General features: G+C 39.8%; 1 protein-coding gene across 2 annotated transcripts in view; it reads right to left on the bottom strand.

The window, feature by feature from the left end:
• Positions 1 to 16,008, bottom strand: part of LRFN2 (leucine rich repeat and fibronectin type III domain containing 2) — a 146,593-nt gene that overhangs the window by 23,519 nt on the left and 107,066 nt on the right. Inside the window, exons 1-2 of one of the 2 annotated variants that reach the window (XM_015857545.2) lie at positions 12,452 to 12,554; positions 10,380 to 11,772 (exon numbers count right to left, since the gene is read on the bottom strand). In XM_015857545.2, coding sequence (XP_015713031.1) covers positions 10,380 to 11,752 — 1,373 coding nt within the window. In that variant the 5' untranslated portion in view covers positions 11,753 to 11,772; positions 12,452 to 12,554. Of the gene's footprint in view, positions 1 to 10,379; positions 11,773 to 12,451; positions 12,555 to 16,008 lie in introns of those variants that run through there. The other variant, XM_015857544.2, reaches the window with a different exon arrangement.

Genomic DNA, 16,008 nt, shown 5'->3' with positions numbered 1-16,008 from the left:
CACTTCTTTTCTAGGCAGCATTGCTTTGTGATATTCTTGTCAAATGTTCTGGGATCTAGCATAATCATGCTGTGGCCCTGTGACAACAGCAGGGCTGTGACAATAGGGCAGATCAGCCTGCTCTCTGGACTTCTTCTCTGACTGTGAAAATTAGAACATTTCGCTTTAACATAGAAATATTCCCCTTGCATGATAGTTTGAAGGTTCCTTTAGATTGCAGCTCCAGCCTGTTATCCTCAGACAGGACTGGAGTACCTTTGTGCTTGGCACTGTTACAGATCATTATAGATTACAGGACAGATGCCTGTACTGCCCTCTTACAAGACTTTGAAACAAGACACGTTTAGGGGAAAAGAGTAATATGACAGTGAAACAGCCCATTTTCAAAGACATCCATTACCTCACATTTTCTTTCCTCACCATCTGAAATCTGAGCTACCTTTTTGCTGTGTGCTTTTAAGAACAAAAAGAAATAAACGATTTCCTTGTAGCACAAGCCTTCATTGAATATCTACAGGTGCAACACTCAAAACATTACATGGAATATAAACCTGCTTTCTGCCTCAAGTCTTAATGATGCCCAGCTTTCTAAAATCTTCCTTTCATCCTTGCCTGACCAGAGCATTATCACAAAGATTACTCACCACCACCAACCCAATTTAAGCCTCAGAACAGGCTTAAATGAGAAACAAACATCCCATCATTTTGTACTGAATGACTGGAGTGATTTTTCTTCACCTGGAGTGCATTTTTCTACTAGAGGTAAACCCAAAAATAACTGGAATTGTAAGAACTAAAGGTAATGAAGTGTTACAATATAACTTATTCAGTCTAGTGCATTCCTACTTTCTTTTATTTTTCCTGCGCTGTATCTTCTGGAGTTCTAGGCTTTTCAAAAGATGAGTCTGAAGTAATTTCTCTATATAAGTAAGCTGAACCATTGCTATCATAAGTTAAGGTTAACCACTGCAACCATCATACACAAAGATACACTCTTTCTGAAACAGCCTGGGCACACAAGCTGAAAGCCTGTTATGAAAGAGAGAGGATATAACAGGAAATTCACAACAAAGAACTAGGTAGCTGAGTCTGTAGCTAAATAAGTTTGGACTGCACAGTATTTTACATGTATATACTCAAGATATCTGACATGGGCTGAGGAATTCTCTCCTTCTGCAGGCTACAAGCTCACTAAAGAAAGGCATATCTCTTATTTAGGGTATCTGTTGCCATAAGCATCTGGTCTTGACACAATCCTGTAATTAATTATGGGTCATGACACCCAAGAAAGCCTTACTACCCCTTGGCTAAAAGGCAGCTTGTGTGCTGGCTGTCAGTTACTATTTCATGTTTTGCTTTGTGTGATGAATCCTGGGTCTACCCAAAATGTTTTCTTCCACCTTCACTTTTCATGAAACCTGTGCATTTGTTCACTGTGTTCCTTTCTTCAAAGCAAAACTTATCCTTACTGGAAGTGGCATTTTCTATCAGTTAATGATGGGAAGACAAAGCAAGTAACGAGGTGCTGGTCCCATTTTTATCCTTTTCGAAGACAGGCTTGCCAGAAACAAAATTCTCAAAGCTGTCTTCCTTTTTGTAAGACTGTCTTGGAAGGTTAGTCTTCCTCTCAGGATGCACTTACTGAGGATGGGATGGCAGGGCAAGTCATGCAATCACACTGTGTTCCCTATCCCAGCTGCAGGATCTTCTCTGGGGGGCAGACAGGGGGGTGGGGGATAAAGTCTTGCCTACTGCAGTACTCACATCAAGGAACAAATCCAGAGAGCTCATGGTGAAAAGTAGTTGCATATTCTTCTAAAGGCTTCATATTCTTAGGGAAAAAAATGTTTCTGAATATGATTAAGGGACAGAATAGGGACATTTGGGCAACTTTTTCCTTGTCAGAGTGACAATGAAATGCTGCTGATTCTGTTTATTTTCACTCTTTCCTGAGTTTTCTGATATTGCAACATTAGGAGGGAGGAATTATCATATTCGAAATACAAGGAAGGACATGAGAATGCACTGAAAGCTAAAGCAGGACTGCTCCCAGCTGTGTTTCCAGAGGCATGTTTATTCCACTACCTTACTGAATCACCTTGAGCAAGATATTTAACCTCTTTCTTTCTATATCTATATATCTAGAAAATAACAGTAATTACTAAAATACAAGCTTTTTGGGCTGATCTAAAGCCCAGCAGAGTCAATGATGATTACTGATTTCTAAGGGTCTTGACTCCAACCTTCAGTCAAATATTTAATTAGTTAATGTTTGTAACTGTCAGTGCTGTTATTACTTTGCATGACTATAAATGACATGGGAGGTTTGTTACTGTTAGGGAGTCAGCAATGGACATCAGTGGATTTTCTATTCTGTTTTATTTTTTGTGTGGAACAGCGCATTAACTGCTATAAATCTGTCCCAGATTTAAAATAGCAAAGATAGTGGTAGCTGTGCAGCTGTGTTCTGGCTTGTTAATATTCACGAACAGTATGAATTTGAATATATTAAAACTTTTCATTTAGACATCAAAATGTTGACTCACCTGAATCTTAATCAAAATTTTATTTCTATAGTTCATTTTGGCATCAAATGTGTAGTTTACTATTGCAGTGATGGGTGGGGACAGCTCCTGGCATTTGGATGCAGAGCAGCTAAGAGAGGGGATGTGGCAGATGTTATGGGCAAGCATTAGCTCATTGTGAATTCCCCTCAAGAAAAAATGCTAAGCCTTTGATGAGCTCTAATAAATAATTAGCAGCAGAGATAAAACAAGAGTACTGCTGCCTCATGCTGAAAATGGGTTCTGAATTGACTCCTATCCTGCACAACAGCCCATCAACAGGGGATGTGGTGAGAATCAAGCTCTTTGCCTTCCTATTTGACTTCTAAGGCAGAGCTCAAGGCCAGAGGTACAAAATACAAACTATCCATATACCTTACTAAATGTTATGTGACCATTGTTTAACTTCAAAGGAAATGGGAATACGTCGAAATTGGTATAAGGTGCTGTCCCACCAATCCCTGTGTTCTAGACTCACAAAATCCTTCTTCACACGCCCTCATATACTTATCATGCACACATGAAGGAACTTATATCCTTTGAGGATAAATGACTATTTCGTATTTTGACTGTATGCATCATTTATCAAGCAAAATATTGGCCTGGGTAGTATTTGCATGGTCAGCTTCTGCTCATGATGAACTGGACTGTTTCTGACCAGTGTGTTTTTTTCATTAGTTGCTGTATGAATATCAGTTGACAGTTCATCACAATAATCTAGGACAACTTCAGGGACAATTTTAAGATGTACATCTACTTTCATTTAATTTTTGTTTAATTTTATATTTTGCATTTGCATCCCACTAATATTTATCTCATATTTTATATTTTTATTTCCCACTTTATAATCTGGTAATAAATGTAATTTTTTTGCCATTTTCACCCCACTTTCTTTGCTTTTTCTCAAAGGCATTTTATATTCCAAGGGAAAGAATTACAAAACAAAACAAAATAAAAACAGAAGAAAAGAAAGGAAGAAAAAGCTCTGTCACTGTATTTCTCCCAGCAAGAGAAAAAATATTGAAAAGAACTAGATGGAAATTTTTCATCAGAAGCCAAGAAAACTACACAGACCCAGAATACATGTTTCTGTGAAACAGCTTCTCTGTTATGTCTGAAGCCATTCAGGAAGTCTGCATGTGCTGCAGATCCTCTAGAAGTCAATGCACACTACTGCGGCAAACCACTCTCAAAGGACCTGAAGCACCAATCAACCATGTCAGACTTTCTCTTGCTCTGCTTAGAGGAATTTCTTCCCTTTGAAACTATGACTTCACATTTTTATTTTTATATAGTTGCTATCTCAGCCTGTCAAATGCAAATGATTAATACATGATGATTAATATCTTCATGTGATGTTCCTCTATACCAACAGTTGTTTTATCCAGTGTTTAAATATATAAATGCTCTGACCAAATAAAGGCTTGTATCCTGGATACAATGCTACTGGAATAGCTCAGCTCACATGTTGAGGCTGAGGAGTTGGGTTTTTTATCATCTCTGAACTTTGGAGGACAGTCAATAGCCAGGTTTGGGACAGGGATGCGACAGAAAATGAGGATAAAGAGTGAAAGGCATTTATATGCCTTCATTTTAATGAACCTACTTTTCAAATCATGAGTAAAGGCAGATGGTCAGGACTTTCAGAAGAAATTATACCTCTGTCTTCTCTAAAATTGCCAGAATTGTGTGTTTTTAACTGTTGTCAGAGCAAAAATAATGTAATCATGCTTTATGACAGTATCAGGATGTTGAGATTTGCCCTAACTAAGCAACTGGACTCCCTCTGTTATCAGTCATTACCTGGTAGGTCTCCACAGATCAGGCGTTCCCAGTCAGAAACAGCAATCTAAGCAGTGGCACATCCTCTAATGCATAATGTGGTGTTCAGTGTATTTCTACTGTTGGACATAACCCCCCTACACATCTGAGATACTTATGACGTTTGCGGCGCATCAGCCATCAAGCATGTCTTAGAGTCATAAAATCACAGAACAGTTTAGGTTGGAGGGGGCCTCAAAGCCCACTCATTTTCAACCTCCTGCCATGGGCAGGGCTGCCTCCTACCAGCTCAGGCTGCCCAGGGCCTCATACAACCTGGCCTTGACACCTCCAGGGATGGGACACCCACAGCTTCTCTGGGAAGCTGTGCTAGCACCTCTCTGCCCTCTGAGTAAACACAATGGAATAGAAGAACACATATGTATATTTATTCCACTAAGCTGAGGGAAACTTGAATTCAGTTAGTTTCTTCCTACCCTAGGTAAGAGCATTCATAAGTGCAAACACTAAAGTTATTATTTGCTCATAAAATGCAGTTGCACTATCACCTGACTGCCAAACCGCAGCTAATATTTAACAGAGAGGTGACAGGATAGCAGTGGTTAGTAATCTCTGTTCAGTTAGTCTGTAAAGCACCTGCAGTGAAAGGCACTGTGTAAATGTAAATCAATATTATATTGTTTAAGTAATCAAACCCATGGAAGCATTGTTTAAATAAGCTGGAGCTGTGGAGATGTTTATTCATATTTTACTGCCTAAATTGCCTGCTACATAAAATATATATGGAAAAAGTAAGCTTTCAGAAATATATAAAATTTGTTTTGTTTTGTTTTCCAGTGGTGAATTTATAAGCTAGAAAGTATGTAGTGCTACAGTAATTCTTAATTTGTGCAGATGTTTTTATTACTCTTAGTATGAAATACCACAAAATAAAACAGACTTAAATCTCCCATAGATCTAACAGCTGTGTCACAATTCAGATACACTTTTCTAAGTGGCTACATCAGAGCTTTAATTCAAAACACAGCCAGCAGGCTCACTACAACCTAGGAGGCTCTACAGAACACTTGCAGATTTATTCATCTTTTAAATTACGGTGCATTTATTAATTACACCAATGCCCATTGGCCAATACTGAGAAGAGATCCTGCATCATGTAGGGCTCACTACACATAAAAAAGACACAATCTCCATCCCCAGACACTTTACTTAATCTAAGTGTTACGGTTATGTAATCTGGTGTCTTAATCATTTATGACTATCCCTGATGCTGCCACACAGTGTCTTCAAAGGAAGTCTTCCTATTAATTTATGTGGACTCCTGTTTACACAATATTTGCTAAGGTGCTTATCCCTGTGAGTCAAGATAGATAGTGCTGTCACCCATTACAGATGGGAAACTCAGGCCTAAAGAGCCTGTTTTCCAAATGTTCATATCTCAGTTCAATCCCATATTAAAAATATGTTAAGCATGCATGCGCCTGAGTTCTACCAATGATTAATCTGATGTTCCTGAATATCTACAGTGATTTTGAAAGGGAAATCCAAACTGAGGAAGACTGTACTCCTAACTAACATTCACAGAAGCAGGTAGGCTTTCTGTGGTAGAGCAGGGCTCCCAGTGTTATGCCTAAACCTAAGGACAGGCATCTGGTCTTCTCCCATTCCTTTTCTCTCCTGGACATTGATTACTATTCCTGCATTCCTGTTACTTGTTGTTGTTGTTTCCATCAAATATGAAGTGATTTAGTGTATTTTGGAACAGACTTCTGGTCTTGGCTAAAATGAATGAGAACAATTCACATTTACTATCAGTCATGTCAGCGTAAGAGTGATTTATATTACAAAAAAAAAAAAAAAAAAAGATGAAAGAATGGAAAAGCTGCTGAATTTAAAAGCACATAAATCTCCAAGCATACCCACAGTCACTTGGTTCTGAGCTTTGCAAATTGTATTGTGCTTTTCTGGAAGGAAATCTAAAAAATTATTTTCTTCAGTGAGCAGCTCACAGTACCAACAGATAGCTCTACAAGTTTCAGTCTTTAAGATTTCTAACAGGAGGCACTGGTATGGGTGGGGAAAGGTTTTGAAAAAACTAAAATAATGACAAATGTAACTAATCTTATAGCTCACAGAGTCAGAGAATGGCAGAGATGGAAGAGACCTTTGGTGGCCATTTGGCCCAAACCCACTGCTCAGGCAGTGTTATCTCCTGCAGACTGTTCAGGATCATGTGCAGGTGGCTTTTACATATCTCCAGGGATGGAGACTCAAACACTCCGGGCAACCTGTGCCAGTGCTTGCTCACATCAAAAAGTGTTTCCTGATGTTCAGATGGAGCCTCATGTTTCCTTTTGTGCGTATTGCCTCTTGTCCTGTCACTGGACACTGTGGAGAAGAGCTAGACTGTCTTTTTTTTCATCCTCCCTTCGGGTATTTATAAACATTGATGAGATCATCCCTCAGCCTTCTGTTCTCCAGACTAAACAGTTCCAGCTCTCTCAACCTGTCCTTATTTGTGAAGTGCTCCTCTCCCTTATTCAAGGCCTCTTGCTGGACTCACTCCAATACATCCATTTGCCTTTTGCCCTGAAGAGCCCAGGACTGGACCCAACACCTTAAGTATTGTGTCACCAGGGCCAAGCAGAGGGAAATGATCACCTCCTTGGACCTTCTAGCAATACTCTCCCTAGTGCAGTCCAGAATATCATTAACCTATTTTTGTCAAGGGCACACTGCTGTCTTATGGTCAGCTGGGTGTCCACCGTGGTCCTCAGATCTTTTTCTGCAAAATTACTTTCTAGTTTGGTGACCCCTAGCCCATCCTGGTGTATGGGGTTAATTCCTCCTCAGCAAGAGGAATCCTAGTTTGGTTCTAGTTTAAACTGTTTGTCTTCATGACAGGTAAACCAATGGTGATTACCTGTGCATGATATACAACCCCAGCAACCCCTCCTGTAGGATTTTTACCCATAGGGACACAGATCAAAACACAAAAGAAGAGCACTAAGATTCCACACATAGCTAAGTGCATGTCCCATAAAAGAAGGAATGTTCCCTTCTGACAATGATTCTCTAATATATAGCACCCTAGGTTATTTATTTTATGACAGTGTTAGGGGCAGTAGTTGTCACTGCAAGTTAATACAGACCAAACTGCCCTTCAGACATTTGCACAAGCTGCTGCTCCCTTCCCTCTGGGCTTAACCTTCTCACCGGGAAGCCATGTGGAACAAAGCGTTGATTGAGACCTGTGTTCATTAGATCAGAAACATGATTCCAGCATTCACTGAAACAGAAAAAATCCTGCTGCTAGATTCAGCAGTGGTCCTGAGATGGCAAATACAAAGGAAGGTCAGATGGAGGAAACAGATAAGCAGTGTTTCTTCCATTAATACTCAGTATGATGGCAGTGGTGTGTCAAGAACAAAACTTCAGATTCTGATACCAGTCCAGCAGTGAAATCAGGACGCCCAACAGAAAATATCTGTCACTATTTCCCACACTGCTGAATTTTTATGGGGCTGCTACATTCTGTTGTGGTCACCCTTGAACTATCTGCAGCTCTTGCAAAAGGAAATCCTAAGCTGGGATGGAAGCAGAGGAGGGATTGGTGAGGACATGATAATAAAGAAACTGGTAAGTACTAATGGGTAGGAAGAACTGATTTTCAATCCTTAACTATGAGTACAACGCCCATGAAAAATGCTGAGTGGAGAATAAAGCAAACTTTTGTCTTGTGCATAAGACATTTCTTACCAGCAAGGCAGGATTGCTCCTAAACCAGTGGCCCTCAGTCCTGGCATACCACTTTGTTCAAATATATACTGAGTGCTCATCATTTTAGTAGCTAAGCAGTATTGCATCCTATTTAGCACATACACAACACTTTATAGAGCAGAATACCACAGAAATCTTTTTCCCTTGTGTTTTTCTACACACACATTGCAGTGACATACATCTGACCAATTAAAGCAAAATAACTTTAGTTAATTAACTCTAAGGGATGATGTGGCTCCCTGGCTGCAAGTCGTAAGAGCTGGTTTTGATGAATATGAGTACCACTGATTAACAACTCTCAGATGCTGGACAATTCACTTCATCTTCCTATGCTTCATTTTCCCCCAGTGTGAAATATAGGAAAATAAAATTTGTTTTCTTTGGTGAAGTGCTCTTGAGAGCTGTGAATGAAAAGAGCTACACAATATCAATGAATCCTCAAAAAGCCCCCATGGGAGATTTATGAAAATAGAAATGTCCTTGCTTTGCTTCTGGAAAACCGAGCTATAACCAAGCAATGCAACAGGGTGAAAAATCTCACTGATGTAGCCCTTTATTTCACCAGATCAGGCAAGCAAAATGGCGTCTGTTTCTGCCCATGGCACACAATTCTCACCTCTTCAGCTCTCTCACCTCTGCATGACTTCACTTCTGCACTGCTTTATTTACCCTGGCTACCCACTTCACAGCAAATCAACACATCCAATGCCTGACAACCTCCACAAGCTTCTTTTTTAAGTTCCAGGGATATTCCTGTTCACTGCACCAAACTGACTATACATTTTCACATGACTATACACATCCTTCAGAGTACTTTTTGCAGGCCTGCATTGGGCTCAGGATCTTTAATGATGCTCAGTACTTTCTAGAAGTTATGCCTTAAGAAAAACTAGCACATTTTCTTTGACTGTATTCCAAATATTCCAATATTACTTAATTTTATCTTATTCTTTCATTCTACTTACCTCTACATAGATGCTGGTCTCAAACTGACAGTTTCACAGTGTATTTGGCAAAGTATGGCAAATAATGCCCAGCTGCCAACTGATTTGATTATTTTGACCTATTTTTATAATTGAGTTTCCTCATATTTATTTTCAGTATTTGAACAAACACTCTTCAGACAAAGTTTGTTCTCAATTAGAGTCAAAAGCCAAACACCAGCATTCTTATAACAGATCCAGTTTTTCTTCACTGGTTTCAGAATTATTTCAGAGCTATAGGAATTATATGTGTTTGCTTCTATTTCACCCTTTGATTCTGACTTCTGCTGGTAGCTAATGTGTATCCAAAGACAAACTTTAGCTCAGTGCACATGATGTGTGTAAACAGAAATAAGAAAGCTGGAAAGAGAAATAGAAAAGCAGGCAAGGTTGGATTCTAGGGATTTGTCATTAGCATGAGCATGCTACATCAATCACTCCTCCCAGATAGAAGGAAGAAGCAGTAACACTGTTTTTCTGTCCTGTTAAGCAGCTTCCTACCCACTTTTAATCCTGAAAATTTATTACTTCTTTCTTTTTCATAGTCAGGTTCATTGAAAGAGGAACACTTGTTTTACATCATTAGAAGTCAAAGAAGTTGCAGAACTGGAAGAGCTTAATGAATTCGGGGCTTGCTTTCAAAATTCTCTCTCTCTCTCTCTTCTTGTATTTAATATGGTATAAAACATTAAATGCTCCAAAGCTGTCAGCAATTACAGTTGTGCAAATGGATGTTAGAGAAGTTAGAAACAAACTGTTTCAAATGGGTGAAAAATCTCTCGTTAACAACCCTGAATCTTGAATTGCTGAATAATTAGAGCCCGTGCTATTGGTAGACAGCACAAACTTCCTCCCACATTGCTTCCTCTCACAGTAGTATGTTTCAATTCCACCTACAGGAGGTGGAAAGGGAAACTTCTGACTTCCAGCCTGTCAAGTTTTGCTTTCTTTGTTCAGACTTGTAACAAGGATACCAACGGAGGTACTATTATTTTTTCCTAAATTCAAAATGTTACTGAAAACAGTAGTTGTTAGAGAATACTACAGAGATTTGTAATGTACGATTCAAAACAGACATGAAAGTGATGAGCAGACCAACAGATAATCCAACAGATTGACAAATGCAACATAGACTTAGCAGACACCACTAGCAGTATTACTGATATCTATCTCAGATCAAATTTAAATCAGTAACCAATGAGTAAAAGATTTTATATCCTGCTTTCCTCCTCCTGCCATCATCAAAAGACAAAATAGCAATTGCATTTACCTGTAGATCAGGACTTCATCATCCGAGCAGTTATACTGCAATTGATACATTTTTACCCGAGGGGCTGACTTGCTCACTGTCCACTTCACCAAAGCTGAGGTAGTGGTCACTTCTGACACCAGGACAGCCCTTTCTGGTGGGCCTTTTGTTTCCCCTCGATTAGACTTGCTGGAGCTGGTGATGTCTGAAAGCCTGGACTTTGGTGGGGCAGCTCGGCCTGTGCCATTGCTGAGATGAGGGAGCTGAACAATTGAGAGCTCTATTGTTGCAGTAGATTCTCCAGCAGCATTGGCTGCTATGCACGTGAAAGTCCCATAATCCTTGGATGTGGTGATGAGAATATCTAAGGTGCCATTGTCATAGACAGATGTCCTCGAAGAGTTTCCGATGAGGCGGTCATCAGGGGCCACCCAATGAATGATGGGTGTGGGATCCCCAATGGCTTTGCATTTCAGTGTGGCAGTTTGCCCTTCTAAAACCAGCAACTTGTGAGTGTGTTGTGTGATAAGAGGAGGCTCACAAACAAATTCTTCCTCCCGTACATACCAGAAGTACCTTCCTTTTAGACTCGGAGGAGAAGCACAGGTTTCCATATCATCATCCCTGTCAAGTCTCCTCAACCACAACAGCTCACAGTTGCAATGCAGTGGGTTACCCCCAAAGCTGAGAGACAAAGGTGGAGAAAACGGGGTAACAGCTAATGGAATTACTTGAGATCTGGCAAAGATAGGGTCAGGGGGAAGCTTCTGAAGTCTGTTGGATGTTAGATCCAATCTGGCTAATTTCTGAAGATCTGCAAACGTCCCCTCTGTTATATAGTCTATCAGGTTATGATCTAAACTGAGCTGGTGCAAGTTTATCATCTTCCTTATAGATTCCCAGGGAATGCTTCGGAGGTTATTGTAGGAAAGGTCTAAGTCTTCCAGCGTCAGCAAAAAGTCCTCAAAGGCTTCATCAGAGATGCTGGTTAGCTGGTTGTTGTTTAAAATCAAGTGCTGGAGGTTTATTAAGCCTCTCAAAATATCTTCTCCAATGTCAGGCAGCCTGTTGCTGTCCAGATGTAAAGACCGAAGGCTCTCCAAGTCAGTGAAAGAGTACGGCTGTATATAACTGATGGTGTTTCTGGACAATGTGAGGTCAACAAGCCCAGACATATTGGCAAAATCCTGTCGGCTGATATTAATAATAAAGTTTCCCCCAAGTCGAAGCTCAACAGTCCTTCGGTCTATGTCTAGAGGTACAAACAGTAGACCCTTTGAGGGACACAAAGTCCCAAGTGACTCAGACAGGTTCTGACAGACGCAGTATTTGGGACAAGCATTGACCATGACAGCCATTCCAAACACCAGGATGCCACAGAGCAATTTTTCCATTGTAAATCACGTAGCAGTACCTGCAAGAAATAGAAAGTGTTACAAGGAACATCAGAAGTTATAATACACCTGTACCCTTCATCTGCATTTTATCTGATATCTACTTCTGGAGCCACCTCCCTGTGCCTTCTCTCAGGAGTCACTTTCACAGTAGTCAGCATTCTGAGACAGGAAGGTTAAGTTTGATTCCAAAACTGAACAGAATAGGAGTTCTTAGAACTTCTGCCTGCTAATAGAGATTATTGCAGCTTTATTTTCTCTTGTTACAATTTTTTAATTTTTTGTTAGGTAGAAGACAAATCTTGCTGTCAGGTTGCAAGGTTTATTTAAAACTATGAAAGATTTCACTTGGAATAGTGCCTGCTTCTTTGAGGGTAGAAGCTGTCTTATAGTAATTACATATTGCTGCATAAAAATGAGGAATTATTCTTAGAGTTGAAAGAGCTGATTTTATGGATAAAAATAACTATGTATTTACCCTTCAGTGATATGGTTCCTAATGACCATGTAATTATATCTGGTGAGTCCTGGGGCAAGTCAGTTCACTTGCCCACCCCTAATAAAATTCATGATAGGTCGCTTAGGTAGCAGAAATGTCTTGCATAATCATCACCTGGAATCACCCTATGTTCAACCAACCTACAGAAAAGATGACACTGTATAACTTTAAACAGAGGAGAAGAAGGGAAAACAAGTTACCTTGGGCTCATTGCAAGCTTTCTGATTCCTGTATGCTCTCACACTACAGCCCTTCCTGCTGTGATTCTGTGCTGTAATCACAACAGAGCTCCTCATAATGCCCACAGCTGTGTCTTGCTTCCCACCCATTTTCATTTGTATCATTATCTCTTGCCCCGCCCCCCCCCCCCCCCCCCCCCCCCCCCCCAAAATCCTATACCCTTTTCTGGTTTGAACTGTCAAGTATTCTTCTTTGAAAAATAAACAAAATTATTGGAGTCTCCTTCTCCGGATCTTTCTGGACACTTTCCTGTGAGACCTATTATAGAGAACCTGCTTTAGCAGGGGAGTTGGACTAGATGATCTCCCCAGATCCCTTCCAACCCCTACAATTCTATGATTCTGTGATTTACAGGCTGACTGTGAGGGCTGACTGTGGCTGGGAGAAGCCCTCAAAACAATAAGATGTGAGTCATACTCATGCTTTATCAGTTGCCTCTCCAGTGCTGACCTTCCAAGATGCCACTGCTGGATTTTCCTGGGGCATGACAGAGGGCTGCTCTCAGTACACACACAGAACTGATCTCTGTGCCCCTACAACTCACTGCCATTTCTGCTGAATAACAACTATCTACCTCCTGTACCACCTGCTGCAGAGGAGTTCATGATGGTTCCCTCAGTGGGCATGGGAGGTGTAAAGTCATGTTGTTCCCTGCATTCTGTAGGTGGTGGATAGTCACCTGTGCCTAAGCTGGTGCTGTTACTGATGTACACGTGACAGGATTACATGCAATGTCTCATAATAGCTTTAATATTTAGTAATATGTGGCCACTAAAATGTTAGCAAACACATGACACAAAAAAATCATGGTGCCATTAGTTATAGTTCATCACACAGCGGAAATGACAGTTATACAGATGTTGTGTAAAACTAAAATAAATTATGAAGGTCATTTTTTAATCCAGTAGTAAAACACTTCAAACAGAGAAGAAAATCTATCACCTCCATCAATGTTTTTTAGCTCTTAAAATCATTTTTCCCCCTCCTTGTGAAAGAAACAGTAACATGAGCCCTACATTTGCGGCTGTACATAAAAGAATCTGCTTCCTCTCACAGGTAAGATGGTTTGGTTTCTCCTGCTAAAACATGGGGTAACATGGAGCTGTAGATATGAAAGATGCTGTGATTGCTGAACTATGCATGGTAGTTCAGTTATGCCAAGGTTTTCTGCATGGCAAGTGGTAGTAATTATATAACACTTTTGCTGTTCTTTAGGAAAGGATTGAAGCATCTGTGTTTGCTGAACTTTGCAAACAAAATAAAAGCAAAGTACTTTTAGAAAGGATGGCTTGAGAAGGCTAATTTTTTACCTCCAGGAGTAAAAAAAAGCTACTGAATAAAATGTTTGGAGCTTAGCAACTAAGTTACTGATGCAAATCTGCAGCATACTTAGCAAAATGCTGTAAATATCCCTTATATTATCAATTAATATTTTACTAACAGCCAATTGGCTTTTTGAATCTTAATTATAATTGTGTTCTGCAGCTTTAATTTAGCACATTACCCTACCAGCTGAAATTATAAACAAAAAAGCAGTTTAAAAGGGGGAGAAATAGATACAGTTAATTAGTAATAAGCCCTTTCATAGCTTCTCCTTCATCTACATTCCCACCCTCTAAATATCTATTCATAAATGTGAATGCACACTTAGGAGAGCAGTGTCTCCTTTAAGTGTCCCAATTCTCTAACCACATTTTTTCCGGATGCTGTTAAATATCACAGAGCTTTGGGGAGACAGTTGACTCTAAGCATCAGAATGAAAAGCATTTATAAAAGAAAAACTGGGGGGAGGAACAGAATTTAATTACAGAAAATAGGGACTGCAACACCGAGAGGAGACTATGAAGCAGGAGATCTAAACGGCAAAGCCCTGATGGGGAAACCATCTGTGGATGGATTGAAAGCTCGTCATCTCTCTGTGTGTGCTTGCATGTGTGCAAGAAAAAGAGGCAGAGAGCACATCATTTGCTTTTATCAGCAGAAGAACAAATCAGTAACATCTGCACTAGGATGCAAATATCATCACTATTGTCACTCCAGTTGTTGAATGCATTTGAAAATATTAATGTAAATACTGTTTGTTTGAAGAGGACATTTCTAGCCTTTGTGATCTGTTGCCAGCATCTGTACTTCAAGCTTCTGAGCCTGTCCTGATGTGACAAAATCATGATACAGCAAATAGGATAGACACCCAAGTGTTTACAAACAGCAGATTGGAAAGAGCTGTTGCGGGCAGGACTTTATAGAGAACATCTGGGGCCTTTTCAGGACAACTGCTTATCTCTTTTCCCTCCAGAAAGGCAAAACACCTACACTGCAGACATGGAAAGAATATGGGAGTCTATTATATGACTATCTTCTAAAATCTAGTCTCTCCAACAGAGTCAAGGTAATTGGTAGCTGCCAAGGAGATGGATGTATAATAAAAATTGTTTTGATTTCAGTTCTGGTAACATTCATACAAAGCAGAATATGAATTGTTAACTTTAGGGTCTGTTTTTGCTGAGAGGTTTGTTCACCCTGTTCCCAAATCTCCTGTGACCTGCAGCACCAAGCATTTTACAGGCTCATTGTGATAGCCCTGTGATAAACTAACCATTCTGATTTACATTTAAAAGGTATCCATCAGCCAGCTAAAGCAGATTTCTCACAGCGAGTCAGTAAATCTGGCAGGGTTTCTCTCTCAGCCCAAGATGAAAAATAGTCTCCTTAGTCCTCTTATAACATATATTGGTATGAATTAATATGTGCAAGAGTCATAAACCTTGGTGTTTTGTATTCAAATTTTCCTCATAAAGATACAACTTCTGAGATTTGGCATCTCATTTCAAGAATGCCTCTGAGGCATTTTTTAATTCTATATCCATTGAGCTTTGCATATAAATTCCAATAACCTTTGCATACCATAGCACCAAGTACAAGGCAGCTGTCAGACAAGAAAAGTATCACTGCAGTATGCAGGCTAGGAGAAAAAATAAATACAGAGAAGGGTGGATGGGTAGTGGCTCTCATTAGTCTATCTCCTAGTACACAGGGATAGAGCTTCCCAGGAATGTATGGATGAGTTGTTACACTTTTTTCGGGTTTATAGGTGCTTTTGGAAAAAATGAATTTATTTATTTTTTTTCTTCTCTTTTTTTCTTAACCTTCTAATATCTTATCTCTGTATTCATTGAACCTCTTGTCACTCTGTCTACCCTATAGGTGCAAAGCCTGAAGGACTGCAGTGATGGGTGAAGTTTCACAGGTATTCTCTGAAGCAACTGACAGCACTTAAAAGGGGATTGAGTCAAGTCAGGATAAAAATTATTCCTTAATCCTTTACATTTCCGTTAACTATATGGTAGAGGTCTCAGTACACCCTGATCCATACAGTTATTTTGTCTGATTCATCTAGTGATGACTAACACCTCTGCATCAGAATCTGTCCTCAGGACTTCACAGATTGAAACAGTTTTGTTGTTCAGCCACTGCTAGTTTCATGAGCATCTCTGAAACTGTATAGGTGTTGAAAGTT

The sequence above is a fragment of the Coturnix japonica genome, chromosome 3, assembly GCF_001577835.2.
Source record: "Coturnix japonica isolate 7356 chromosome 3, Coturnix japonica 2.1, whole genome shotgun sequence".
In the NCBI taxonomy this organism is placed as follows: domain Eukaryota; kingdom Metazoa; phylum Chordata; class Aves; order Galliformes; family Phasianidae; genus Coturnix; species Coturnix japonica.
This window is presented reverse-complemented; position numbering and strand designations above follow the sequence as displayed.